The following is a 27,887-nucleotide window of genomic DNA, read 5'->3' as shown; positions in this document are numbered from 1 at the left end:
GAGTTCAATTTAGTCAGATAGATACAACAGATTCCAGAGAGTACATGTGGCTTTTATTGAATCACTCTTGMCATTTCAGTTATATCCTTGTATATGTAAGAGCCAGGATTTTACTTTGTAGTTACAGAAGTTTCCTTACCTCAAAAAATTACTGAAGAATCATCCAAAAGGTTCATCTCCCAGCATAAACCACTAAGATGATGTGTGGATAATTTGTCATTTGCCACGGCATTAGTAACTGTATAAGGTTCTTCCAGTTAATTAGTGTCATGTGTATTGTTTATATTAGGTCCTGGATTTTTTTAATGCCATTTAATATTTTGATGCTATTTTAAAATTATTTATAAAAATTTCACATTCTTCTGTGGTCTTTTACAGGGTTCATATCCTGGAAGCAGTCAGTATGGTGGACAGGCAAGAAACTTTTCTTTGTTTTCAAGATCTTTCTACTTGCAATTTATTAAATGAAAATTGTCATGCAGTGCATATATTGACAGTCAGTTTTTCAGAGTCATTTCACTCTTAATAAATATTTGAAAATAGACTGTCAGTAAATGAAATGGAGTAACACAAACAGATTTCCTTTTAAAGAAATTCCATAGATCGTAGTTCTAGTTATTTTACCTCAGAATGCTTCTCATCGCAAGTGATTATTACTTGTTTGCAATGTATCACTATACTATAGTACAAAAATTAATTTCTTTTTCCTCCACTGGCAAGCATTAAAGTTCAGTATCACTCTATCAAGATAATCTTTTGTGCAGTGTAGAATCTTGTAGGATTTTTAACAGCTGCAAATAATTTTTTTTTTTCCCAAACTCCTATTTGGTAATGATAACAATGCTTTACAATGACACACGTGATGCTCTCTGAACATGTATGACATAGTAGAAAATCACAAATAAAGTAGATTTTTTTTTCTCTTGAATGGAGCCATATGTAAGACACTTTTGATCCATTTATTTATCTAATAGAACAATCTTAGCAGGTGTTTTGTGACTGCAGAATTTTCTACTTTCAACTGTTGAGTAACTTAAAGGCATTAAGTCAGAAGTCTTTCGCTGTATCTTTTTTAGATTAATATACTTTCCAAATTGTTACTGAGATCTGTCAAAAGTCCTGTGATGTTTCATTCTGCACAGGGGAAAAAAAAAGTAATTGCTGTTAATTTTCTGTTTGTTTTTTTTTTAATAGGGATCTTATCCCTCAGGAAGCGGCCAGTATGGTGCACAGGTGGGTATATTCTCTCTCCATCCCTTATAACTCTTTCCTAACATACTTTCTTGGTCAGGTCAGTTACTTGATGCTGAAAGATACATTAATTTGGCCATTTTATTAAGTTTAAATAGCTGAGGTAATATGGATTGAAGTAGTTTCAGAAAGGGTGAACAAAAGATTTGGTTGCAATGAGTTAYTACTCAGTGTAAAGCATTCCTTTGAACATACTAGATTTTCCAGGCTGTCTTACATAACACTGCTTTCTTGATTCAAATTGCCATTGGTGTGGTATGCAGTACAGAGTGAAAATTTTAGGTACCCCATTTACTTACTTTTGTTCAAAGAACACCCAAATAAGCTTGTCCTAAGCACTGCAAAAATTGTCAGAAGACAGTGATTTAAGATTTTTCATTCAATTAATACAAGTTTGATTGACTTCTTACAGGCTCCCGGGGGCAGACCATATGGCAAACCTAGTGGAGGCAGACCATATGGTAAACCAGTAAGTACAAAACCCGCTTTTTTCTTATATACCTGTTAAAAAACATGTATCTAGTTAGTCATGGACTAGATAGTTTTCTTAGTATTGCTTTAATATGCAAAGAATGTCACATATTTATTTACCTGGATACTCTCAACAAATGCAAGCTTATATTTATTTTCACACAATCCTGTAGTTTTGAAGCAGCACTTCACTGTGTAGCTGAACTTGTAGTAATCACAGAATAAGACMACTGGATCTGTGTGTGTGTGTGCATGTGTGTAAGGAACTTCTGAAGAGTTAACTTCTCTTAGAATTCTTAATAATCAGACACTTTGTGAACAGAGGTCAGACTCAATGCTTGTAACATCTCCTKTTGCCAATGCCATTCAAATAAACAGAGCCACTTTGCCAGAAAACTGAATAAGATGCTTTCAGGACATCTAATTTTTCTGTATCCACTTTTATTTTCAACTACCTTTTTTATTAGATTTTTCTTTAAGTAGGGGCTGTAGAGTAAAGGACCCTTAACATTTGCCTTTTTTGTTAGCGGTAACTTTTTTTCCCAAATGTAACCATAGACTGATACCAGGTAAATTAATATCTAATTAGACCTTATTATTCTTTCCATTCCATATATTCCAAACACACCACAACTACAAAACAGTTCTTTCTTCTCGAGAATTTTGTATTAAATTTTCTGATACAACTTTGAAAGAACACTCATAACAGAAAGATGTTAAATATTTATATTCAGGTTTTGCCTGGGATTTTTTATGACTGGATACAAAACAGTGTTCATTCTTCCGTGGTCTTTTATTCCAGATAGAAAGACTATTTAAACAGAAATAGATTTAGAGTAAAAAACAGGTATCTTTTTCCAGGTTTCTTCTTCCTCAGGAGGTAGTCATCAAGGAAAGCCAGTAAGAATATTCTTCTTTCAGTATTCCACGAGCAAGTTAGAAATGGGGATATTGGTTATTAAGATAGGTAACAATAATCAGGGTGAAATTTAAAATTATGTTACAATGGTAAATGTCTGAGAAAAATTACCAATAAGAACTGGAATCTTTTGTTCAAACTTGAACCTTAGGATGAGGCAGCATTTATTCCTCCCATTGCAAAGTTTTGATATACTRTGTTACTTATTCATAGGAACATGTAATTCTAATAAGAATGATGTATTTAAATATCAGGGCAACTGTTTCAGTTTCCAACTTTGTAGTTCTGAGAAGCCACATTGCTTTGACCCATTCCTCTGAAACTGTTCATGAAATAAAAAGGACATAGCTGCGCTTACTTGAGACCATTCRACTAAAATAGGGGGGAAAGTGCAGTGAAAATGGTCAAATCAAATTAAGTATCAGATTTTGCCCCACTAATAGCCAAGGCATTTTCAAGACTGCTGTATGCTTTTCAGATGCTGTTCACTGCAGTCTTGTAGGACAACATCAAATGATTCATAATTATTTCACAGGGTGGCTCTGGCTCAGGAAGCACTTACCCTGGGAAAACAGTAAGAATACTTTCATCTCAGCATTTTCTTCTTAGTAACCAAAGAATCTGGGTCGGGGGTAGAGCAATTTGGGGATGCTTTGGTCTTAAGAGAACATTCTGTATTAGTTCAAYTTTGCTCTTGAACAACTTAAAACCRTGTTGTGGGTTAAACTATTAAAATCCTGTTGATCATAGGAAAGAACTGTGTTCAAAACCATTGGCTGAGAACTCCTCTATAGATTTATTTGTTTTTTTTTTGTTTTCAGCAATCACCTTCCTCAGGCGGTAGTCAAGTGGTAAGAACTTTTCCTCTTTGTAGTTTCTGCTGGTTTCTTCCTATACATGTCACAGAAAACTGAAATCTGTCAAATTTCCTACATCTGAATAAATGTTTGAGAACACRCGTGCAACATAATAAATGAAATAGTATTAACAAAAATGAAGTGGGACCACACAGGTGCTTTATACTTTTGACCTGACTATAACTGAAATACACCTGTTGATATAAATGTGACATACAACCTTTTTAAGATCAGAAGTGTCAACATAAAAGAAGTGGCTAAGAGAAAAAAAAAAAAAAGGGGGCTAAGAGAAGAGCCTTTCAGTTTCCATGCTTTTATAATAGTGATAAAAAGAACTATTTAGGAATGTGTTTATCAAATTTCTCTCCTTTTTTTATAGAGCTCTGCTGGGAAACACTCCACKCCCCAACTCCTGATGTTATTCAGTGTTTTGAGTGCCTTTGCTCTCTCTGCTGCTGTGACAAAATGGTCTATATGAACTTCCGAAGAGTTACTTGTCATCCTAAACACGGATTATATTCCGTATTATTAGATTACTTAATGTAAGAAGAAAAATACCCTTAAGTCAAATTGGCAGATGCTACTTGGCTGTTATGTTGCATGTCTAGCTGGTATGCCATGCCTCTCGTTAGTTTACTTCTGGTTTTAGTCAATAGTAGRTACCATTAGTTGTGTCAGTGTTTTAGGCATCACTTTAAGAGAGTTATATTGTACCCTACCTATACAATTTGTTTTTATTTCCAATAGGGAATGCAATGAACACCTACCTGAAAGGATTGGTGACAAATGAATACTTAGAAAATATTTGGTTATTAACCAAAGTGTAAAAGATTAAATAAGTTGTTGTATATGCAAACTGACCACTGTGCCTGGTAATCATCGCAAAAAATAAAGCTATGTAAACATCTCATAAGCAATTCTCCATGGGACAGAAGAAAAGATGCTGAAATAGTATCAGAGTATTGTTTTTTCTCTTCTGTAATTAAATTCAAATTCAACATAGAGATTGCAAAGGAACAAAAAAGAATATTCCACAGGACTTAATTTTTTTTGGGTTAATTAAAGTTTATTCATTAGAAAACTGAAACAGCTCAAAKACATTATAAACTCCATTCAAACYGACTGCAAATACCTAGAGCTCTGTMGAGAAGCATATGAAGCAAATGTACTCCAGATTAGGCTGATAAACTAAAAGCTGCTGAAAAAGAAAGCCTTTTTCCTTGGGAAGAAAGGAAAAGTTAATTAAACTCATAAAACTGATAGTGTCTTGGCTYCCTTTTCCCAAGTATTTAGTCTAATCTGGGATACCTCATCTATCTGAAAGTTTAATTTTGTGAGTGACGTGGATATCTGCAAGCAGGTACATCAGTGTGGTCCCTGAAATACCATGGACCATTTTTTGAGTTCAGGAGCAGTTTCACACCTTGCAGCAAACTSTTGTGGAGTTCTCAGAGCCACCTTCTGTTTGATGTTAACAAAGTGCATTCACCTAAAGCATACTCCTAATGAATGTACTACTGAACATGCACSTGCTATTGAAATTACCATTATTAGTAGTGTGTTTTTCACTCACGGTTTACAATTGTAATTRGTGGAAGAGGTTTCCATTCCAGTTCGCCTACCAACTTCCGCGGGGCCAGGATTTCACCCGGTTTTGATGTGCAGCACTACCCTTTGCCAGTCATCGGTAAATCAACCTGTAATTGAAGCATAAAGTCATGCCTTCATTGGTAAAGAATTTGGTTCTTCGGACAACACAGTCATGTTCTGTTTGAGGTCCGTACCTTAATTCGAAAAAGCCCTGCTATTCTCTAATAAATTTGTGATGGGTTTCATACAAAACGCTCGTGTCAGAGACTGCAAAAGCTCCCGTTGATGGTTTGGGCGGAACTCGGGCCGTGCCGCTCTCAGCTCTTGTGGAAGGGGCTCAGGGACCCGCCCGTGCCCCGCGCCGCTGCCCCTCATGCGGCGACAACCCCAGGCCCTGCCCGGGGCCCGGCCCGGAGCCCGCCCGGCTGCTGCCGGCTCTCGCTGCAGCCGCGGCCCTGGGAACGGAGCGGGCGGGGCTCGGCTGCAGCCGGAGCCTTTGCGGGACGGGACCGCGGCTCCCGGAAGCACCGGGCGGCGGAGCGAGCCGAGCGGGGCCGGCGGTGAGCGGGGAGCGGGGCCGCCGGGCGGAGCGCAGGTGGGAGCAGAGCCCGGCTGGGGCCGGCCCGCGGGGAGCGCTGCGGGGCTGTGCGGGAGGGAGGCGGCCCCGGGGAGGCCTGTGCTGGCGGGGACACCTTGGGGCTGCTGAATGGGGCGGGAAGCGGCTCTGTGGGGGCAGGCTGGGGAGGAAAGGGGTGGGATTGAAGAGACACCGAGAGAAATGTCTGGAAATGGGGTGGTTTGGGGAAGAGGGAGGAGAGGGTGAAGTTGCAGTTGCTGTGGGGAAGTGGCTGTGTGTGAAGTTGGGAAGGGGCACGGATTTGGCCAGAGCTGTATCTGTGCTGCTGAGGTTGTCACTCCCTTGCTGGGCTGCTGGTGCTCTGCTGAGAAGATGCTCACTATGYGTGACGTGGTGCTGCATGTAAAGTTCACAGAAATGCACATTTTACAAGTATTTTCATGGTATCACAATTTTATACCAAGTTTTTGAAATGTGAAATGCTCTAACAGTACAGCAATTATGGATTAAGCAGAAACTCAGAGGATATAGAGATAGCAAATGTAATAATGCATATTATGGAATAAACTGAAAGGTAAAAGATAAATATCAGAAGGTACCCCAAATTGTTTCATTTTATTAAATCCTATAAACTATGTTTTAAACCAGCATGAGGAAGACTTGGATTCTAGATAAAATATTTTAAGGGAATTATTAGGTGAAGAAGACTGACACAGCTTGCAGCAGCAGAGGGATGTGTTATTTGGGACATAAAGAACAGATGCAATAAACTTTCTAAAACTGAGTGAGCACCACAGTGGGAGGTTTTGTTTTTTACTGTGGCCTCTACACAGGAGGATTGAGATCTAAGACAATCTTTGCTTTTCAAAGAGCATATGTGCAGAATGACAGGGTCTTAGAATTGATATTAGGTTATGGACTGCTTTTCCCAAAAACAGTGGGGTTGGCTCTCACCCTAGRCACTGTACCTGACTTATCAGTGTGCACACTGAGTTGTGCTAGAGGCCACAGGGTGAGTTTGAGGGGATGACTGTTGTGGGGAAAGTGATTTACAATAAGCTCTCCCTCTGGAAGCTGTATCTCATGATTCCCTTGTACATGGTTAGGCATTGTAAGAACTTGTGATTAAAAATCACAGTTCTGAGAGATAAGGGTCCATTGGGATGCATAATGTTCTGGTTTGTAGAAGTAGTATGTGTAGCAAAAATACTGGTTTGGGGAAAGACTGGTTCTAGTAAGTATAAATTTGCTTTCTTTAGAGCAATGTGTTGTTAGGAGTAACTCTGCCTTTAACAATCCTACRGCTGCCTACGCAGCCTAATTCCTTATTCAGGTTACACTATTGTTGGCAATAACAAGAAGAAGGCAGGGATCATCTGAGCCAAGTACCTGTTGAATTCAAGTTGCATGTTCTCTTAAAACAGTTCCGGATTTGGCAGTGTTCGGTGAGGACAACACATCTTGATCTTTGGGACAGGCTTGCTAGGCACAGTTATTGCTCATATTATTCTTGAACTGTTTGCTACCTGGGCTTATTCTTCAGTTCATACCATATTCATGCTGCTTGTGCAGGCTCCATGCCTTTGCTGGAACTCAGGAGGCTGCACAGCTGGATCACAGCAATGGTGGATGTCTCTGAAGGAAGGAGAGATTCTTTTAACATGTGTACTTCTTAGGATCTGGTATGATAATGTCAGATGATTGGGAGTTTAGGATTTTGCCACTGGATTTCTGAACCTTGTCTTATATTTATACCCCTTCATCTGTTCAGCTGTCTAATTTTATTTGTAATTACTAGCGCTCTGCAGTGCCTACTGAATGATTTTCACTGTAGGATCCAGTTTGTAGTACTCTACTCCAAGTAGGTCACCTTGACTGAGGTGTTTGACACACCGTGTTGCCTTGAGTGCCCAGATTTGATTCGTGATTCATAAATAGTGTAAGTGTAAGCCATAGCTGAACCTCAGCTGGATTCAATGTTCAGTTTTCAGCAGCTTAAATCAAGCTCCTTCATTGGCTTGATACATCTGCAGGAACTGCATTCCAGCAGTCCTTTAGTTCATGGCACTGCATTCCTGTATGCTTGAGGAGGGATGGGCAGTGAACTAAAACTGAGAACTGAATGTCTCTCTGGTCCCAGGGTCTGCATGTGGCTGCTGGGTTTGGGTTCTATCTRTACTGTGATCTATACAATGAACACAGTGTATGTACTGTGAAAACTAGGGGCAGTTCAGGCAGCTTGTATCAAATTTCTGTGCTGGCAGGCAGAGTTTGGCTTAATGACTGTTATGTCAATATAAAACTATTGCACTACTGGGCAGAGTTGAAGGCTTCATCTTACAAGAAATGCTGCTGTTAACATTTAGCTCAATGAGGGCCTGAATTTCCTGAATCCTGAATATTTATACTCAATATCTGATTTGTATAGAATCAAAACAAATTTTCATCAGTCAAAAAAATATGATCTCTGGAATCTTARGTTTGGTTTTAAGAGTAAAGCTGGTGGGCTTAAAGAGCACTTAGCCACAAATTTCACATTTTAAGACTCGCAGTGCTTTACTCTTCCTGCCTTATGCATAGATTACAATGGTTATTTTTTCTCATAGAAAATGGTTATGCATAGATTACAATGGTTATTTTTTTCCCAAAAAAAAGAAAGAAACTAATGGAAAACCTTTAGGAGCTCATAAAAACACTCACCCAGATTCCCTGTCTGTACAGTTTTCTGTCAGCCTCTAAGAAAACCTTACCTGAGTATCAAGCAATTTATAGCATTCTCKGAAATTGGACTTTAGTTAATAGTTAATATGTAATTGCATTCCCTTTGTTAGAGATTGATAGAATTTGCTGGTTGAGTGATATATGGMTGGTGAATCACTGATACAGCCTCCACTATCTTCAGCAGAAGCCAAAGTTTTAGAGCAAAGTTGAGAAGAAATCTTTGGTTGATCTTTAACAGTTACCATTTAATGTATAACTGCTCYGTACCTAAGTGCACTTACCTGTTTTAGAAACCATCTGCATGATTTTAAAATGGCCAAGAGTTGTGATTTAACCTYAGCTGGCAACTAAGCATCACACAGCCACTTGCTCACTCCCTCCTGATGGGATGGGGGAGACAATCAGAAAGAAGGGTAAAAGAAAATTCGTGGGTAAGAGACATAGACAGTTTGGTAGGTAAAGCAAAAGCTGCACATGCAAGCAAAGCAAACCAAACAATTCTTTTACCACGTTCCATGGGCAGGCAGATGTTCAGGCATCTCCAGAAAGACAGAGTTCCATTCTGTGTAACAGTGAAGACAGCATCACCTTGAACCTTCTTCCTTCTTCTGCCAGCTCTGTGTACTGAGCATGACTCCATATGGTCTGACATATCCCCGTGGTCACGTGCCTCCTCCCAAGTTTCTGTGCACTGCCAGCCTTTTCGCTGGTGGGGTGGAGGCAGAAAAGTGTAAGCCCTGCTCAGCAATAATAGAAACTTTCATGTGTTGTTAATGCTTTTCAGCAAAAATCACAGATCCCAAACACAGCTCCCTAACAGCTCATCTGAAGAAAATGAACTCTAACCCAGCCAAAACTAGCACACAATTATGCCTAGAGAGTAAGATGACGTTGCGGGAGCAAGGTCCACCAGTGATCTACCGTGTTCTACYTGATATCCTTGTCTTACACATATTATTTGAATGCAGTTGTGTTCTTAATTCTTTTCACTAGTTAAGAATTTTTTATGTAAATGGAGAAATTGGAAATACTGCCTGAAGGAAACCTTCATGTGAAAAAAACCTTTGTTCCTCATTTCTGCTAGAAGAATAAGGAAAAAGCTTTGTTAGAAGATTTGCTTTTAACCACGCTTCTTCAGAAGTGTACAAGCTCTAAGAGAAACACAGTTTTGGTTTTTTTCATAGTATACTTAGTGTTCTTTATAGTGTCTCCAGCAAGAAAAAATGGGTAAAAAACTGGAAAACAGAAGAAAAAATAAGGTAAGTCTAAAAATTATGAAGTGATTTGCACTGATTTAGTTGAAAAGTGCCATGTACTTGGGGAGGAACAGCTGACAATTGTAGATAAATTTTGGCAGGGACCAATAAGAAACCTGTTTACTGTATGAGGAAAATGGAAARCATAGTGATATTTTAGTGAGAAATGCAAGGTTTAAGATTATTAGAAATATTTAGGATATGCATTGCTAAAATTACAGTGACATAACAGATTGCATCTTGTGGTGGTGAGGGGAGAAAAAAATGTATTGTCAAATTACGGCAGTCCAAATATGGCAGTTAAATTATTCGTATGTATGTAAAATCTACTTCAGAACCCTSTTCAGCAACACTTAACTAGATTTGGAAAGGCCTGTGCACCCTCTGTACCATGTGGAATATTTGAACACTTAGACTGATGGAGTTTCTTCAGCTCTTTGGGCAGCTTGTTCCTGAATTACCCCAGTCCATGTCCAGGCCCTTGTACTTGGCCTTGTTGAATTTCATTAGGTTCCTTCCTTCCATTTATTTCTATACTTGAAGTATTTGCTGTATTAGATACTACTTCTGGTAAAAACAAAGCTATATTYACTCCAAAGAAAAAGAATATTTATAGAGTAGTACTTTCCTCTGAGGAATGTGGTTTTGTTGCAGTAAATGATGTTCCTAGTGTGTTATCCACTAAGAGGGAAGAGGGAAATGCATGTAGAGAATAAGAAAACCATAGAAAGAAGTCTTATAAAAATAGGTTCTTCAGGTTGTGTGAGTTAGCTCTTACTCCACCTTCCAATTGTGCTTTTCCTTTGTTGACAGCTTATTATATTTGTACAGGTGTAACATCAGCASTAGGTTCATATTAAATTGGAGAAATATGAGAACACCATCCTGTTTCTTTAATCTGTTATCCTGCTTTCAAATCGAATGCCCGGAAAGTGTGTTCGTACCTGTACCACTGGAGTGACACAGTGTACTTTACTTTCCTTTTTTTTCACATAAAGCAGACTCAATCAGTGTTTATTTTCTAGCAGATCCCATATGGAGAATTTGGTGTAGTGGCACAGAAAATTTAAACTTTGCCATTGCCAGTTTTGAGGCTGGTTGTCTACTTCTGTGTTTGGCTTTGCATTTTAAGTGATACACAAATGCCTTTTATCTGATTAATCATAAAATGGAATAAGAGCTAAGAAAAATAACTCCTGTAACTTGGCTTTTTTACTCTAAAAGACTGTCAGCAGTGAAAACATTTCACAGCTAGGCTGGAAGGAATTTAATTCATGTAATGACTTCACTGTGAAGATTTGGAGCATGATTGTAGTTTATTTTTCTTTTTTTAAATTAAACTTTACTTGTGACAGAGTATGGAGGAATAAAGAAATAGTTGCCAGTGGAGGTTATTTTTGTCAGATCTTTTGATGAATTTAACCTACTCGTCTCTTTTATATGAGACTTACTGGAATTTACTGTTATTTTTTTTTGTTTTGGGCTGTCTTATACTTCTTCAGATAACATTGGATGCTTGGGGTTTTTTATATACATTTTCTCTGATACGCCCTGTGGTTCTGTGGGATTTTGAGTCCTACAAACTCAAGAATAGAATCAGTTCATAAACAAATGCTTAATTTTGCACAGGATTTTGCAATGGTAGATACTTAGCAGCTGAAAAAYTCAGAAGTTTATACCATCAGATCTTTAAAAGACAAAATCTTAAGGTTACAAAAAGTCCTGTGATCTTATTGCTCTGCATTAAACCCTGATTAATATCAGTGAATTTTGTTAAGAATGGAAAGAGGAAAATAAAAACTTCTATGGGATGTGTGCTGTTCTTAAATCAAATTGATTATGGCCTGATTTCATCTATAAACACTAGAATTTACCAGTATTTCAGAAGGAAAAGTGTAGGGATGAAATAAAAATAAAACGTAAAATACTAAATTTTAGCCTGCATTGGAAGTATGACAGAGGGAGATGAAAATCTGCAAGTCACAAATCTATTAATGAATATTATGGGATGGAAATATGTGATTTTCTACTTTAAAAAATCTGCTTCCTTTGAGGAGTTATTCTTTAGATTTTGCACAGTATGGTACTTTGAGCTGAAATTATTACTTCCTGTATAGATTTCTCTGCTTTGGTTTGTCTTCTGAAAACTTTTCCAGGGTTCTTCCCCTTTTTACTTTCAAGGAGAACAGCTCTTTACATAGTGTCCACCTGCATTTTATCCACCTGTGTGTACTGAACTCCACTTTTGTGTGGCTGTAAATCCCATCTTGGCTTCCTGCATATTGGCTCTGTGTGGAGCTGCCCTCTGTGTGGCTGCAGGGTGTGTCCATGGCACAAGGAAGAAATGACGCAGAAGCGGCTGGCTTTTTAACATAAACTTTTTAACATAAACTTTTTAACATTTTGTTTTAACATAAACTAACAGAAGAAAAGAGTAATGCGGTGGGTTATTTAGTGTTACAGTCAGTGAACTGCCGGTCCTAGCACATCTCACTGTAGTCCACAGTTCAAAAGACAGAGTTCATGTGACCACTCAGTTTCCAGTCTTTGAATTGGCAAACCTAAATCTAAATTTTCMAATAGGTACATCCTGCAGACTACCAAGTAGTGCATCCAAAGCCAGTAAGAAATCTAATTTGTAACTCTGTACAAGAAATGCATTGGGAATTTCAATATCATTATTAGTTTAAGACAATCAAAGTGTGGGYTGTTGCTGAAGACAATAATTCATTTGTTCTGTGACTGCTCAGTCTGTTGCTGTGAGGATTGCAGGAGCCCATGGCTACAAGTGAGCAGTTASACCTCTGCTAGTCACCTGTAAATCTGAAGCTGCGCTGAAACTGCAGTTGAAGGCATCCCAGCTGTTTAAAGTTCAATACTTTGCTCCTTTTCTGGATCCTGTTCCCAGTTTGCACAGAGGTCTGTGAGCTGATAAGCCGCTCTTTTAAAGAAAGGAGAAAGGACCAGGAGAGTTGATAAGATGTGTGTGCTTTGGAGAGAGTGGTTGTATTATTGGTATACATATGTTTCAGGGCYTTAGTTCCTGCTCTGTGAACCAGCTTGTAAGTACAGCATGAGACTTCCCACACTTGCTGTCTACAAGCCTGTCTTGTTGACCACTGCCGGGACAACTTTTAACAAGTATCCTTATTTCAGCTATCACATTGGACACTTAGATTCCATTTTGTGTGAACTTTTAAAACTTTGAAAGTGCATTAGTGACTTAGGTAAGGAAATGCTTCCTGCTACTGGTGCCTTTTTGGGATACATTGTCTGGGGGAAGTTCCCTTTTTTATCATGACTACTGAGGAAAACARGACAGAAGTTCAAGATAATAATGTGGTATGTATTCTTTATGGCTGTGCTGATGGGCTTATCAAACTGTTGTGCTTGGAGGTTTATTTTCATGCTGATTGCTTTGGTACTTGCTCATAAACAGCATACTGTTTTACTTTAAAAATTACACCTTAAGCTGCTTCAAAAGTAGATGGTTGYATTTCAGCAAAAAAAAATTAATGTGAACATTATTTTTAATATTATGACCTGTTTTGAAGGTTACAGAATTGATATCTGATAATTTTTTAACATTTGTAAAATCCTTTGTCGCTTCACAGGCTGACAGARTGTAAAAACTTGGGTCCAAGTCAGGAGGGATATATGTGTTTGCATTTATCTGTAATTTGTTCAGAAGCATTTTGAAAATTGAAAACCAAAAAGTTTAAAAGCTTATTTATCTGTAGATGAGCTTTCATGAAATTCAGTGGTTTTTATCTTAAAAATATATTGCTCTTTATTTCCAGTTTTTCAAGTCTCAATACTACAATATGAGGTAGATGGAAAGAAAGGTGAAAGAAATTGTTTGTTCTAGTTGGTTCACATAAATGTCAGTTTTCTCCAGTGTTATAGGTAGGCCTCTTAGTGAAATCGAGTTCTCTATTTTCTCGCAGTAGGTTTTAATTTCCATTCCCTTTTTCTCCTGTCTTCTTTGTGTTGCTGGTATTTCTCCAGAAAGCATGGTCTCTGAATGTACATGTCACTTCTTCATCCCTTTGCAGGAACTAGTCCTTACTCCTTACTGCTCCTTGTTCTCAGCTGTAGCAAATTTATTCTACAAAGTTGTTGTTCTTCAGCTAACAGATCATCTTAATTTTGTTGTTGGGGATGCATAATTCCACAGTTAACATCCTCATTTAATGGAGTATTCCACCAGAAYCAGTGGAAAACAGCAAGTCTTGAATATTGTCTGCACTTTTCTTCTCTTTCATACTTTATATTWCTGTCTGATTCATGTTGTTCAGTGCAGTTGCATCTTTAGTATTTGTTTCTTCAGAAGTCAAATGAGATCATAGTTCATACAAAAATATCTCCTTTAAAGATTCCTTAAAGGAATCTTGTGTTTCTTCCTCAGTTTCTGCATGCTGGCATCCTTTTCTTCCTTATTTGCCAGTATGCTTTTATAAATGTTTTTACAACAGCATGATTTTTTAGTTGAACGGTTTTGTTGTGTATGTATAATACAAGTGTGTACTTCATATCTTTGTGTCTGTTGGTAATTCACACCAGTTTGCAGATTACTGTAATGTCTTTTAAGTGTCAGTGTCATATAGGTAATAATTTGACTTTGAGTACTTGACTGGAGAAAATCTATAAATGCTTAGAGACAAGATAAAGACAAGTCAGAAATATTTGAAGAGTACAGCTCTCCAAATGTCTGCAAAAACACCAGTGAAATGCATCTTGAGCTGGAGAAATGCAGTCAGCAAGAAACAGCTTCAGTTCCACATACAAATATTTAGAGGTACCAGCACATCCTTGAGCAGTGTGTACAAAGCTGAATAGTTAATGAGTCACAAGGTGTGTGCCTGCAGGTGTAAAACACAGGGACAGCTCTGCCATCTGCACCCAATAAGTGTGCCATGTCTACATTTCTGAAATTGAGGACCGCATTCATTGTCTTGGCTTGTTACTGTTTTTCTGTAGTTTGTAAACATAGTTGTAAACTTCTAGTTATTGATTTGATTTAACTTCGGTGTTATAAAAAACGCCTTTATTTTTGAATAAGTGGGCAGTGAAGGGAGTAAAAGGCCATCTTTTATAAAAAGCATTAGTTTCTATGTATGGAAGTTCTTTATATGAATAGCAAAATTTTGTWATGTTCTAAGTAGCAGCAAGATTTTAAATTTCCTTGTCATATTGTGCTTGGAGTCTGAGAAAATAGTTGTAGTCACTTAGTCATGAATATTCGATTAATTTTTTTCTGAGCCGGATAATCATCAGCAGGGCAGGTGTAGTGCTGCCTCCCCTGCAGCTCCTCCATCCCAGCTCTGCCTTCCCACAACTCTCCCTTCATTGCCAGGCATGCCTCTCATTCTCATGTAAAGCAGCCCAGCTYTCACCCATCTTTTGCTGGCACAGTGCCACCTGGCAAGGCAGAGACYGCAACCTGACAGACCTTGGGAGAGCTGGAACAGTGGGAAGATCACTTCAGTCTGGGAACAGCTCATTGCAGCAGGAGCACTGGGCATTCTGCTGTATCACAGCAGAAAACACCTTCACCCTGAAAATACCCTGTCAGCCTTCACCTACATAAAGAAATATGTGATTCCCAGTATCTGCAATATTACCTTTGGGTTTGTTTCTTCTTTTCTGTTTCAGAAAGAAAAAAGTCAAGAAATGTCTGCCAATTTAAAGTACCTTTCCTTGGGCATCCTGGTTTTTCAGACCACAAGTTTAGTCTTGACCATGCGCTATTCTCGGACACTGAAAGAAGAAGGACCTCGTTACTTGTCCTCTACTGCAGTAGTTATTGCTGAACTTCTGAAGATTTTGGCCTGTGTTCTATTAGTCTACAAAGACAGCAGTATGTGTCAAATTTTGCACCAAGTAATTTTCCTAATCAATATGCTGTATTGTAGTGGCAACTGCAAAGCAGCCATGTGAGTACAGGCATACAACAAAGCATTTCCCTTCTCCTTGTGTAAGAAATAGTCTTGGGAAGATGATAATCATACTTGCTTAATATTTCCTTAAGAGAATGTGGATACTGAGGAGTGAAAGAATGAATTTTTGCTAACATCTCAAAGTTTGTGTCTGCTCAGGCATTTTAAGAAATCTGTATGTAAAAGTAGGAAAAAAATCAAAGYTTTAAGTGTCCAAAGCATGAGCAGTAATTTAGAAACCTATGACAAACAGCAGATACAGAAGGGAGGAGGCAATTTCATTGTTACAGAATCATAGCTTAAAGCTAAAAAAAAAAAAGTATATTCAAATTTACTCCAGTTCTTATTTTGTAGATTTTAAACTGAATCTATCTGATTTCTGCTTAATTTTCAGCAACTTAGAAATGTCATTGTCTATGCATAAATATTGATGACTCTGTAGGATTCAAAATATGCACTTTTTAGGTGTTACTCCTTGTTATATTAAGTTATTGATAMGGATTCAAAAAGTTTTACTCAAAGTATTTTGAATAGTTGTTTTCATTCTGATACTCCAGGCTGCCAGAAGACACTTGCAGCCTTTTTTCCTTACATAGACAAGGCTTATGGTCAAACAAATATAGATATTATTTTCAGGTCTTGGCATAGTGATAGCTATAAAAAGAGGCAACAATTTTAAGAACAGAACATTGCTGTTTATCTTTTTTTTTACCCCTTTAAGTGAATGTCTATTTCTTTTACTGTTTCTTTGGGTAGAATGCAATTTACGGACTCTGAACAGAGTGCTACATGATGAAATCCTTAACAAACCCATGGAAACTCTTAAACTTGCTATTCCTTCAGGAATTTACACTCTTCAGAACAACTTGCTATATGTAGCGTTGTCAAACTTAGATGCAGCCACATACCAGGTATTGCATGTTTGGAATTCTCTGTAAGTTTCAAAAATACTCCATGTTATGGGGTAGTAGCAGTAGTAGTAATTGTTTCTGGTTSTTCTAGGTTACATACCAACTGAAAATTCTCACCACAGCATTGTTTTCTGTGTCCATGTTGAGCAAGAAATTGGGTGTATACCAGTGGCTGTCACTGGTAATATTGATGACAGGAGTGGCATTCGTGCAGGTAAATATKAGCAGGTGGTTGGTGGGGTTTTAATGTGTTTATTCAAGAAACATGGATTTCTRTACTGATTGTCCAGCTTTCTGATTCTACCAGCTGCACACGAGCACCAGAGTATAGTCAGGAGCTACGAATCACAACTGGCCAGGTCTGGAGGACACCAGAAATGGTTCAAAGGCAGAAGATAACACCTCTTCTGCAACCCAGTGCTCTACTGTAGAATGTGACAGGGCCTCTGAAGCAATCTGCAAGTAATAATGATAGCAATGTTTATTAGCACATTTCTGCCGACATTAGGAATTCACAGATCTTCTCTGATAGCCCAGGCTGTATGGTTTCAGCATGGCAAATTTCAAAAAGTAACATTGGCCTCAGCTCTAAATAGTGCAGGTACCAGAGTTAATAGTTTTCACAGGGCAGGACTATGGGATAAGAGACTATTCTAAGAATTTTTAGCAGACTTCAGTATGTCCTAGAAATTTTTGGTTTAAAACTTAAGGATTTGCAAAAAGATACAGTGATTAAATTCAGTAACAAAAAATGAGGACAAAACACTGCTCGTATTTAACAGACTCCTCMGTAAGTTTTTGTCTATGGCATTGCGTTTTATTCAGCAAGCATTAGGCACAATGCAGAATTTAGCTGGTCTGCACAATCACCAGAAGGGCACATGAAAAAGACAATTCATTCCATCTTAAGGAAAGCTGGTGTAAGTAGTTTTCTRACTGTGCTTATATTTGTAAGGTAACCAGCTGTTGGGTGGCACAAGTGGGTGGCTGTGAATGACCATGACAAGTCAAACTAGGATTCAAAAACAGGTTTTGCTTATGAAACATAAATCCTACACCTATTTAAATTCATGAGTATTCTCTCAGTTCAGGCATAATTTCTCTCCTTACAAATATGTAGAAAGAAAAATTATAGCTTTGCATACTTTTAAAAGTATTTATGGTGCAAAATGCAAAACTCTACAAGCATGTGATTGTCTGTATTTAGTAACTCTTACTGTTGGTAGAAAAAAAATAGTGTTTTATAGATGCTCATGGTCCATCAGTGAATTTTGTTTAACTGTTTTTACATCCAGTGGCCTTCAGACTCTCAAGCAACACCTGCTAAGGAGCATTCAGCAGGATCGCAGTTTGTAGGCCTGATTGCAGTTCTCATAGCGTGCTTTTCCAGTGGATTTGCTGGGGTTTATTTTGAGAAAATCTTAAAAGAAACTAARCAGTCTGTGTGGATCAGAAACATTCAGCTTGGTAAGTTTAATTTTAATCATCTGTGATATMTTGCATTCTGAAGAATTAAGATCAATGTGCAAAATAAATGTATAAATAACAAATATCAYCAACATTTTAGTATGATCCATAAATGTTATTTTTAAAGCAAAACTCTGCTAGATGGAATTACAGCAGTTACTTTCTGGCTTCAGTCTAGTTCTTGATTTAATTTGTTAATAGAGTATCTGTAGAATTGTACAAAATCTGTCAATTGAGCTAATTTATTTTACTATTTCTTAGAGAATATAGGAATGTTAAAACAAAGTATGTTTCCAAGTCAGTGTTTTAAGATGTTTTAAAATTAACATATTTTTTCTCTTGTGCCTGGGTAGGGAGTTTTTTTTATTAAATGTGTTAACCTATAAAATCTGCTTTGTTTCTAAATAAAGCTGAGGTAATGAGTTATTGTTATTTCAGTACAAAGGTCAGTGTCTTTCAGGTGTTTTATAATCTCTGGGGAGAGATATATGCAAAAGACCAATTCATCTTAACTATTTTAATGCCTTTACCTACTGTGCAGATATCAGAAAATATCTTCTATTTCCAAAGCAGTCTTGGGTCTTCTAGATCCTATATATTAATGGCCACACAGTTGATCTCTGTTCTTGAGTGAGTTTTCCCTCATTTCAAAGCAATCTTGTGCAGTTTATAGGGTTGGAAATGTGACATCAACAATCTTTTTGTTCCTGTTTTGCAACAGAGAAAAAGCGTATTGTTGCCTTTCTTGCTTTAAAAGAGTCCCTCTAGTCTTCACCTGTAGGTAATAAATATTTATGGCATATTTGAATGAATGTGTTGAGCAGAATTTGACCTTTCCAGTAACTTAGAATGGACCAGTGATCAAATCCACAATGTAGAGTCATGAGAYGATTTAGTGGCTCAGAGTTGTGTTACTGAGTCTGGTGGAATGTAGTGCAGTACTGTAAAAACAGGAGATGGTGTGGGTACTTTTGTAATTAATTAATTTGTCAATAACCCATATTTCTTTCCTTAACTTTCCTACTACTATGTTTTAATTATAAAAGGTTTCAGTTAAAGAGAAAACAGGGAGGGAATAGAAAAAAATGCTCCCCCTTTGCTGCTCACGATTACAGCAGACATCAGTCACAGAGTAGCTGCTTATATTATGCCATGGTTGAGGGATTGGGAAAGCTTTCCCATTTGATAAAAGAAGACTATACTCATCAAATTAAAACCTTGATAGTCTCTCAATTTCAGCTTTTGACATTATTTTCTACGAGTAAACATTCATTGTGTTTGAGACTGGCTCAGGAGAATCCCACTTGGAAGATCCTTGTCTGAATTGGCAAGCTGCTAATTGCTGCTCCTGCTATGTCAGAAACCTCCTCCACTGAGTGTTTTCCCTGATTTTCTCTCCAGATTATGGGGTGACTTCAGCCTTCAATTATGATTAGTTTCAGGAAAACTAAAATTGCATTGAAGTGAATTAYGCTGTATGCCATAAAAATCACTCCATTCCGGTAGAAAGCAATGGAAGATAAGTACATAAGGATATCTTAATGGTAACTATCAAAACTTGCTTTAAGTGTGGAGAATAGCTTTTAAAAGAGAACAGCAAACTGATTGCATTTGGATGTGATGATATTGCAAGTGACAGTCTAATTTTAAAATCAGAAATACGTGAGCAGCCTTTAAGGATGAGGAATCCATTTGCATGTTTTTCACCTGAAGCTTTTATATCTGTCTTGTATTTTCAGGATTTTTTGGTAGCATATTCGGACTAATGGGTGTTTACATTTATGATGGAGAACAGCTGTCAAAGAATGGATTTTTTCAAGGATACAAYAAACTTACTTGGGTGGTGGTTGTTCTACAGGTGAGGTACCTTGTGTTGCTTTTTTCTGTGAAGGCATTTGGGGATTTACTCCTCTATAAATGACTGGGGAAACTAATGGATGTCATTGAAGCTAATGAGAATTCTATAGTCAAAAGTCTGATCTATCATTTTTAGCATAAACCTCTAAAGAAAGCCTGGAAAATTTATAGCAACTATGTGATGAAGTATTGTGCAAATTAAAAGCATGTAAGCATTATTTATTTTGTGATGTTTAGAATTGTCTCTATATATGCTTTTCCTCTTGTGKCTATAAATGTAGACTACAAGCATTTAATGGTGATAATATGATCAACATTTTCTTTAAAGAGGAAAGAACTACTCCTCCAATATTTATTTTCAACAGTGCACATCCATAATATAAAATAAATATATTGCTCCTCAACACAGACAAAAGCTTTTCCTAAAGTAAGTGCATGGTGTTAGCAGTTTGTGAATCCAAACCTCACTATTTTTCCAGGCTCTTGGAGGACTGGTGATTGCTGCTGTTATAAAATATGCAGACAACATTTTAAAGGGATTTGCAACTTCTCTCTCTATTATACTGTCAACATTGATCTCCTATTTCTGGCTGCAAGATTTTGTCCCTACAAGGTAAGAATTATTTTTCATGTATGCTAAAAAAGGATTGAAAACTTACTGCTTACCAGATGTAACTACGAAAATAAATTACAAAAGCAATCCCGTCCAAGCCACACTTTCMGAATGTTTAGGTACAGCTTGCACATCAGTTTAGCCTCATCCRTCGCTAGCAGTGGTGCTGCCGGCGGTCCCGATCCGCCCGTTGCCGCCCGGGCGTGTGCGCTGCGCCCTCTGGCGCCGCGGGGCCGGGACCAAGGGACACCGCGGGGACATCGCCTCTGTGCTGCTTTCAGCCGCCCGCACCGCGGCTCTCACAGAGGTACCTGCGGTCACACACCCGTGGAAGTGGCTCTACAGCCCTGAGTTACCCAAGGGCACCCAGAAGCCCAAAGGCAGAGCTGTTTCTAGCGGCAACACCGTGTTRAGTAGTGAAAACAGCCGAGAAAGAAAGTGCTTGGTCTGTTCTTGTAGGCTCTGTGCAGTGTCCTGATGTTTTGGGAATCAGACTGTAGTGGCTCCGTGTACCACAGGTTTTGTACATGGGTAGGTTCAGAACACTGCTTATCTTGGCAGTGTATGTTCATMTATGGAGGGTAGAAGAAATAATCCCACTTCCACATATAGTAATAGGATTTTGCTTGTAATTGACTGACACTCCTTGCATATGTTACACCTACTCATAGCATAGAAATATTTTTAATATTTATGACTTTTGTATCTGGTACAAAGAAACTTCTTTTTATCTAGAAGTATATATTTGCAATACTGTGGTGCTTTCCATTCCTACCCATTCTGTGATTCTGTATTATCAGGGCTTGACTTAAACATTCAAAAAAAGAAGTAGAGCAACTATTTAGACTTAAGAGATGGAAGACATTGAACTTAAATTATAAGTGGACTATATTTGTCCCATTTTAACAAATGAAGAAAATGCTTTAATAATTTCTGTGTAGTGAAATGGGAAATTAATAAGTAACTTAACAGCTTCTGCAAACATGCTGAAAATTGAATAGAGCCAAGTAGCAGCATGCAGAACATGAAGCCATCCCATTTAATAAAACTTGATCAATTTGAGTTAATCGAACTTAATCTTTAGTACCTTGCTTGTGCTACCAATGTATTTGAACTGGAATTGTGTAATTGTTTCTGTCGCATCGACAAACATTTTGATTGGGGTGATAGATGTAACGTACTTAAATGCTTTAATGTGTTGCAATGGGCCATGTTCTAAAACTGAATGTATCCCTGAATATAGGCTGAATATATTCTTTGAAGGATTATCATGTCATATACCATAGGCTTTTTAGCATTTGATTGAGAAGATCAAAATTGTCGACATCGTCATGTCTATGAGAAGGTTCTTTTCTAAAATGTGTACTGATTGTCTGTTGGCTTTCGTTATTTTGTATCAGGCTTGTAACTAGCAAAACAACTTGRAAGGCCAAAATGTCACAATAGAAAAGATGCCTTTGTTGTGTTTTCACGAGACAAATTTGTCTGTATCTGCCCAAAATTAGATTTTACTGACTTGCAAACTGGTTCTTGGGCAGCAGTAATTTGTTTTGATGTGAACTTTGGACTTCTTAGCAAACACAGCTCCAACAACATGATGTATACAATATGTTAAAAARGGGTGGGTCACCACAGTAGCTGCTTTTCTTCAGGTCCTGCTTCCATTTCGCACACATCTTTGGGAAAAAAGATGATGCAAATAGGGATTGATCTGATTCCTTTTAACAATTGTTCCATGAAAGTATAATTTTAATTTTCAGAATGTGTTAATGTAATGATACATTAGTTCATAGTTACAAGATTCCTATTTCAACAACTTTCTGCATCTCTCTAAAATAAATATGTAGGAATTATTTTGTTCATTATAAATTGGACAAATATAATTTATCTTCCTGTTGTCCTCATGGAAAAATGTCCTTTCTTTTGTTTGTATTGCATAAATCATTTACATCAACTAAAACAAACTCTATTTTTGTCGCTATTCTATTCAGTGTCTTTTTCTTCGGAGCCATCCTTGTAATAGCAGCTACTTTCCTGTACGGTTATGATCCCAAACCTGCTGGAAATCCCATTAAGGCATAGCAGACTTCCTCATCAACCTGCTTCTGGAGATCATGCACTGGGGCCTTGCTAGCACTGGCTTGTGGAAAGTGTCACTGTGCATTGCAAGGGAAGGATGACTGCCCTGAACATCCTGAAGCAATGCTGAAGAGTAGTTCTGAACAGCCAGAGGGGTCACAGGTGGAGGATGATGCTGTCTGTAACTGATGGGGGGAAATGTCAGGGGAATGCCCAGTGCAACTTGCTAATAAAAACTTGAAAGGAACCAAAAGTWTCCAAGAAACTACAATTAGGAATGTTTACAGCTTTGACTGAGATTGCATCAAAAGAATTACTGTATTGACTGCTGCAGAAATATGTCCTATGCACTCTTTGAAAGAGCACATGACAACGTTGTCAGATTGTATGTTTTTGCGATTGGATTCTATTTAATCTTAGTAAATATGTTTTTAACTGTTTGTCTATTTCCGTGAAATGAGCTGAACGTCATAGTTCTRAAGTGATGGTTCTAATTAGGTATTCCTTATTAAAACTGTGAAAATTGAAATATGATTGAAAGACACTTTCACAATATCAAATATTTTTATATTTTAGAAGGCTGATTTAATAACAGAAACCTGTTATTAAATAATAATATTATAGTTCTGTTGCTTATATAAAACTATTGTAAGAATGCTAACATTCTCACTGAAGTACACAAAGGGAGGAATTCTCCAGCCTTTATCAGCCTGTAGTGTTGTGACAAATGGAATAACTGTGGGAACACCGGCTGGAGGCTACTGCGCTCACCTGGGAGTAAGAGTAGGGTTATGATGGGTGCTTGCTCAGATGTAATGTTCATTCTTGTTATTTTACTGATTATAAATCAACTTTTTGGTAGAATCTTAAGAGTAGCTTTTATGCTTTAAATAGCCTCTGAAGATTTTTTTTAAACCACAATTTTAAAAATCAAACAGCCTATAAAAAACAAGTTAAAGGTATGTCATTATCTCCTACAGCACCATCTGGAGATATTATGGTATGGCATCTGTATACTGTACTGTACTTTATTACAGAGGTGTTTTTTAAACAAGTGTTGTTTATTCATTAACTCTTCAAGGCTTTTTCTGTATATCTATGTAATGGCTTAATTAGAGTTGCAGATGGGTTTTTTTAATTATTATTTTGTTCTGGGAGTCCTTGAGCCAACAGACCAAAATGGGTTCTCTGGAGCTATTTAGTCTAGTAGTGGAATTACTTTAATAGGAAACAWAATTAAAAAGCAATTAATTGTGCAATAGGTAAATATAAAAGTATGCTGTTGTTCGTTTTAAACAAAAAAAACTTTACAAAGAAACTGTGCTGCGATTAGATCAATTAGACTGTTATGAACACTTCACTTGAAGTATTTGCATATAGTCAGAAACACTAAAAAATTATGGAACTAATAAACAAAAAACTGTCTTAAAAAGAATTGGTTTTCAGGAGACTGTTCACAATGGATGTTAATGTTGGGTGACTTGTGTGACACTTGTGTGGTGTATTTATACAAAAACACATCAGGAGTCCCTTACCAATGGAATGGCGAGTAAAATCGTCTTTATTTCCCTTGTTCCCCACCACCACCCCGTTCATGCTCTTTCTCACTTCTGTCTTGTGCTAAAGAAAACATGTTACAGAGAAAGGTGTTTTCAAATGTTTACCAAAGTACCTTATCTGATTGATGAGGAGATTTTGTAGGAGTGCTCTGAGATTCCTTAATGAAGTGTCATAAACAGGAAAGGAAGAATTCCACTTGTGTCAGCCAAGTAAAAATAGTGTTTTTCTTCTGTTTGCAATTACATGTTTTATCAACATTCTGTTTGTTTATCTTATCAGAGCAAGACATTGAAGAAATGTCTGTGCTGTGCCAAGGGCTTGCTTAGCTTTGTGAACTGTGAATCTGTCCCAGCGCATTGTAATTGCAGGAACTTTGCTACTTGGTGGTCATAACTATCTAAATGGGCATTCTATGTTAATATTAAATATTTTAGCTGGAACATTCGATATGGCACAATCTTTGGGAAGTCACATTTAGCAATTTCCCCAGTGCAGTGCAGCATGAGGTAAGATGTGTACATAGAGCAGCGACTCGCAACGGTGCTGAGTGCAGAATGGGAACTGCACAGCTCTGAAATGACCTGGGAATTGTTGGTGGGARTCTCTCAGTTGGAGTTTGGCCTGCACAATAATACTTTTCATTTCATTCATCACAGCAGTGGAAATGTTCAGGTGATTGAGCTGGTTACTTTCCTAAGAAAAGTCTCCAAAAACCATAAGAACAGGTTGAGAGCACTTCAAAGCCGGTTGTACAGGAAGGGACCAAATAGGCTAAATAAACACCACTAGGCTGGAGCTCTGTGACATGTAGCCTGGTTTTAATGTTTCGGGTGCACCTGTCAATATTTGCCAGTAAGGATGTTTAAAGGAAAGAACAGGAATTTGTGCTCTTTGCTTTAGAATAGGATGGCATGCAGCTTTGGAAAACTCTGCTGTTCTAAGGATCAGTAACTCCTGTCTGTTAATCAGTGGCTTCCATGCTTTCATTTGACAGTCCAATTATTCTTTCTGGTAGAAGAATAGATCTCTTCATGGACTTGTTGCTGAAAAGGAAAAATGAATTTGCATTTTTAGCTGTGTTTCCTTAGCTTTTGGCAGGCTGAGGAAAGGCGTTTTTTGAGGYGTTACTCAGGACAAGGGGAGATAGCACGTGTTTCATGAGATCAGAATGGATTTGAGGAGGGCTTACTGATTGCTTTGCAATCAGAGAGCATATGCACATTTTCTCACTGAGATATTTTTGTATTTGGATTTTAATTTTTTTAAGTAGTTGTAAGTCTGTAACTCATTAACTAACCAAAGAGGCATAGCTAGCACAGAACTTCAGGAAGTAGTGGATAGTGTGCTGTGAGTTTGCCCTAAAAGCAAACTCTGTATGAGTCTAAAAGTAAAGTAAACTTGTCTTTCTGAAGTACTTTTCTTACTTTTAGACAGTGGTTTTGTTAGTTTAGTTGTATATTTAGGAGGCTAACCTGTCCTTAGCAGATTTTTATTTAAGTATTTATGAAGTTATAGAAGTTATAGCTAGGTATTTATTTGCAATAACTTGAATTATGTGATTTCTTTTCAAGACTTATATAATGGACATACTAGTATTTATTGAATGCTTGGATATTCGGTAGTTTTATTTGAGAATCTCTGAGATACGTGATAAATGGTCAAATAACAATAAACTTAGGACTATCTTCAAGGCAAAAWAAATCAGTTCAGTGGTGAAAAACTTGATTTTAGTAAACTAAGATAACTTTTTCAAGATTGTATTTCTAAACAATCCACAAGTGCCCAGTAATGTTTTTTCTCAAAAAAATCCAAAAATTGTATTGTTTTATTCAACTTCATTGTTTTAGCCAAACTTTAAGAAAAACTCCCTTTTTATTTGTTTCAGTAAAGGGTGTATTAATGTTCAGCTCCTACAGTATAACACCTTTGGATTTTTACCRCAACTTTTTAGTAACTGTTTATTTGTTTTTCCTCCAAAAGAAAAAACAGTCTCATTTTGCTTGTGTTTCATGCGCATACAAGCCTCTCACAGACTTTTAGTAGTGTTTTGTGTTTCTGACTTATTTTTGTGCCTGTAATTCAAAATACTGTAATAGATTTTGTTGATTTTTTTTTAATTGATAAATGAAACATTGCATTTCTTCTGGATTTTGTTGTCAGTAATTTTCATACTTTAATATTTCTGATCAGCCCTGCATGTTCTGTTGTATTAAAGCAATTGTCATTTTCMAATTTTGAATTTGTTGCTCATTTTCCTCCTGGTAACAATGTTTCTTGCTGGATATTATGTTGATATTATGTCCTTTCATATGTGAAATCTACGTTTTGTAAGAATGAGTTATTAAAAAACAGTAAGAGGATTTTAATGTATTAGAAAGGTACTGATTATCTATAATATATTATACAATATGTGTGTAGTGTGTCGTTACATAAGGTGGTGTATTACTATGAGAAAGTTGAAGTAGTGTTTCCTTGCTTTTGTTTTAATTGTTCTTTTCATTTTTAATGCTGATTATTTKCCAGAGGAAGAGACTAGAGAATCCTGCTCTTTCCAGGTAAGCTCATCATATGTTTTTAGGTATTTAGAATTAAGACATTTTATTGAAGAAAAATGCAGGGCAAAATGCAACAAAATACATGGAATTGATTGGATTATATCATCTGCCTCAGTTACTGTCCAAAATTCTGTTCAGCTGAATTCTTAATTTTTCTAAATATTTCTCAACTGAATTTATCACTCTTTCTAGAAGAGAAAAAACCTGTCCTGACTTGCCATTCAGTGCTTGTTCTTGAATGTCTGCTGCACATTGCATCCAAGAGTAGACATGACACATTAACTCATCCTTCAACCTTCCATATTGTTCTGACTGAATTTAGCCATGTTCATTTCATGAATGATTTATAGCTCAGTAAAAATTGCTCATATGCTAAGCATATRTTTGTATTTGCTGCCATGAGTATAATTTTTTTCGGTTTTTTTTTTTTAACTTTGTCTTTATTGTCAATATATAAGCCCAAATATAAATCATATATTCAAATACCGTAGCAAACTTTTTGAGGTAGTCTTATGTTTTTATATGTTGATGTTGATATTTGGTTTTGATTACACTGAATACAGTTCTAATATATGGTCTTTCCAGACAATTTGGAAAACAGGTGKTTTTTTTGGTATAACACTACTGAACACTGGAATGCATCTTACATGACCTAACACAGTCCTTTTTTTAATCCTTACTGAGGTAAAATACTTTGATTTTTTCTTCTGTATGTGTAGATACTGCCTCTGTAGTAAKAAACTAGTCCAAATTAAGCACTGTATTAAGAATATTATTAAAAAACTGTTTGAGAGCTTTGTTAAAAGGAGAGGCTTGCCTTATGCATATTTTAGCAGACATAAAATGTTTAAYATAATTTCMGAATATAATTTTAGCATAATTTTCTCCAAATTCTAGAAGGCTGTTGTAAGATGTTTGTTAATGGTATCTTTTAACATCCATCTCACTGAACTTTTCAGCAGTTTCATTTTGACTGAGACATGCTTATTTTTTGACCACTGTCATGACTTCTTGTGAATCACATTCAAGGGCAGTGTTCTTGTGACACTCTGTGTTCTTCCGGTGTGAAAACCCAGATCTCTCCTGACCCGAGGGTGGTGAGGTGCACCTGGGTATCAATATCGTTACCATGTGGGGTGTGATTGTGAAACACTGTAATCCTGGAAGGAGCTGTGTATAGCTATAATGTRCAGTATRTCAAAGAGCTGAGCACAKYYCACAAACACTTTGCTCTRGATGATGGCGTGTTTCTCTGCCCTTTCTG

At 37.1% G+C, this 27,887-nt stretch overlaps 1 protein-coding gene and 1 long non-coding RNA gene across 4 annotated transcripts; both read left to right on the top strand.

The window, feature by feature from the left end:
* Positions 1-1,659: 1,659 nt before the first annotated feature.
* LOC130572569 (uncharacterized) lies at positions 1,660-3,913 on the top strand. The gene is made up of 3 exons (XR_008965232.1): positions 1,660-1,720; positions 3,463-3,492; positions 3,878-3,913. It is a non-coding gene; the product is annotated as an uncharacterized LOC130572569 (long non-coding RNA).
* Positions 3,914-5,523: 1,610 nt separating this feature from the next.
* On the top strand, positions 5,524-27,466 carry SLC35A3 (solute carrier family 35 member A3). 3 transcript variants are annotated; one of them, XM_057364332.1, is made up of 8 exons: positions 5,524-5,648; positions 15,298-15,502; positions 16,338-16,492; positions 16,584-16,706; positions 17,788-17,959; positions 19,699-19,817; positions 20,296-20,429; positions 22,421-27,466. In XM_057364332.1, exons 2-8 carry the CDS (start codon positions 15,316-15,318, stop codon positions 22,509-22,511), a joined length of 981 nt encoding a protein of 326 aa, XP_057220315.1. In that variant the 5' UTR covers positions 5,524-5,648; positions 15,298-15,315; the 3' UTR covers positions 22,512-27,466. The 3 variants fall into 3 exon arrangements, with proteins under 3 accessions (XP_057220315.1, XP_057220312.1, XP_057220313.1); XM_057364329.1 differs by having other exon boundaries at positions 5,525-5,683; XM_057364330.1 differs by lacking the exon at positions 5,524-5,648 and adding an exon at positions 9,207-9,645.
* Positions 27,467-27,887: the final 421 nt, after the last annotated feature.

This window comes from Malurus melanocephalus, unplaced genomic scaffold, assembly GCF_030028575.1.
Source record: "Malurus melanocephalus ecotype Western Australia unplaced genomic scaffold, MMel_1.1 scaffold_37, whole genome shotgun sequence".
Taxonomy (NCBI): Eukaryota; Metazoa; Chordata; class Aves; order Passeriformes; family Maluridae; genus Malurus; species Malurus melanocephalus.
Note: the sequence above shows the minus strand (reverse complement) of the source record. Positions and strands in the feature narration are given on the sequence as shown.